The sequence below is a fragment of the Gymnodraco acuticeps genome, unplaced genomic scaffold, assembly GCF_902827175.1.
Source record: "Gymnodraco acuticeps unplaced genomic scaffold, fGymAcu1.1, whole genome shotgun sequence".
Classification (NCBI taxonomy): Eukaryota; Metazoa; Chordata; class Actinopteri; order Perciformes; family Bathydraconidae; genus Gymnodraco; species Gymnodraco acuticeps.
The window spans coordinates 11,208-12,500 of NW_022991757.1; the positions used below are offsets into that span (position 1 = coordinate 11,208).

A 1,293-nucleotide genomic window follows, 5' to 3' on the forward strand; every position below is an offset into this window, starting at 1 on the left:
AATACATAGAAAAGGGTGGAGGAGGGCTGCGTCGAGTCACCTGAAATGCCAGCTGTCAGAGGGGAGAGCAGATTTAAAAGGGTTAGCGGAGCGCTATGATAGGCTTGTGAGAATAGAGCTAAGTGATAGGTTAAGCTGGGGAGTGACGCCCCCGATCAGTTATTGAGAGGAGAGAGAGTAGTGACATGGAAATAGTAAATGAAGAGGAAAGACGGTCTTCCTGGTTGAACTTGCGCTGAGCTTCAAAGTCTCAGATCACTTCCACATGTTCTCCATCAGCTTCGTACGGCACCTTGGACATCACACAAGAAGAACATCCTGTTTTGTTTTTGAAAGACAAACCTTTATTAATGATCCAAACATTGCGTTTGATCACACATCCCATCAGTGAAGTCTGTTCAATGATTTCATGATCAGCTTCACTTTCTCCACACCATGTGTTTCATCTCAGCTGTTTCAAACAGAGTCACACATGATATCCTTATTGGTTATTATCCTGATCAGTTATGTTCTATAAAACCTCAGAGTACCCACTTTCTATTTGGACAACAACAACAACAACAACAACAACAACAACAACAATTCGTCTGCAAAACAATAACATTGTATTTCCCAAGCAAAGACTCTAAGCTATTAACAGCAGAATAATAAATGAAGTACTTATTGATTATGATCATGACAGGAAGTCATATCATTTTAAATAAACATGTGATGATGAAATAAGTGTGATCACCATCTGGGAACTCATGTGAAGTTAATTTGGGCCACAATAACATTTGATCTGTCGAAGTAATACATGTGATTATAAATGTCTCTATTGTTTTAGAAAGAGTCCAGAATAAAATGTGTACAATAAAAGAAGCTGCTTTCTCTCTGAAGACTCGTGCGCTACAAGAGAAACAACAACATGACTCAAAAGAAATATCCAACACATGTTTAGAGCAAAGTTTCCAGGTGAGCAAGGATCCTCCTGAGCAGTGACAGCCTCCATGCTACACAGACACAGGAAGGAGCCGGGAGAAAGTCCAACATCTACAGAACAACTCATGAGAGGATGTTCAAGCCCCGCCCATCATGTTTGATTGACAGCTGGTCTCTGCAGTGAAGACATGAACAATCAGCTCTGATGGACACACGGTGAGTTTAAGAAGTAGAAGAGTTCCTCCGAGGACTTCAGGCTATTTGAGTTTACAAAACTCAGCAGTGGCTCCATGACCATAACAAAGCCGAACTCCAGCATGCAGCGGCTGAGTGAACGTGGTCTGCACTCTGTGGAGGAGAGTCATGGTTTCA

At 41.8% G+C, this 1,293-nt stretch overlaps 1 protein-coding gene across 1 annotated transcript in view; it reads right to left on the reverse strand.

Moving 5' to 3' along the window:
* Positions 1-348: 348 nt before the first annotated feature.
* The window catches only part of LOC117534947 (tripartite motif-containing protein 16-like), a 2,565-nt gene continuing 1,620 nt past the window's right edge, over positions 349-1,293 (reverse strand). The window contains exon 1 of the mRNA XM_034199226.1: positions 349-1,293. This exon is cut by the window's right edge and continues 1,620 nt beyond it. Coding sequence (XP_034055117.1) covers positions 1,179-1,293 — 115 coding nt within the window. The 3' untranslated portion in view covers positions 349-1,178.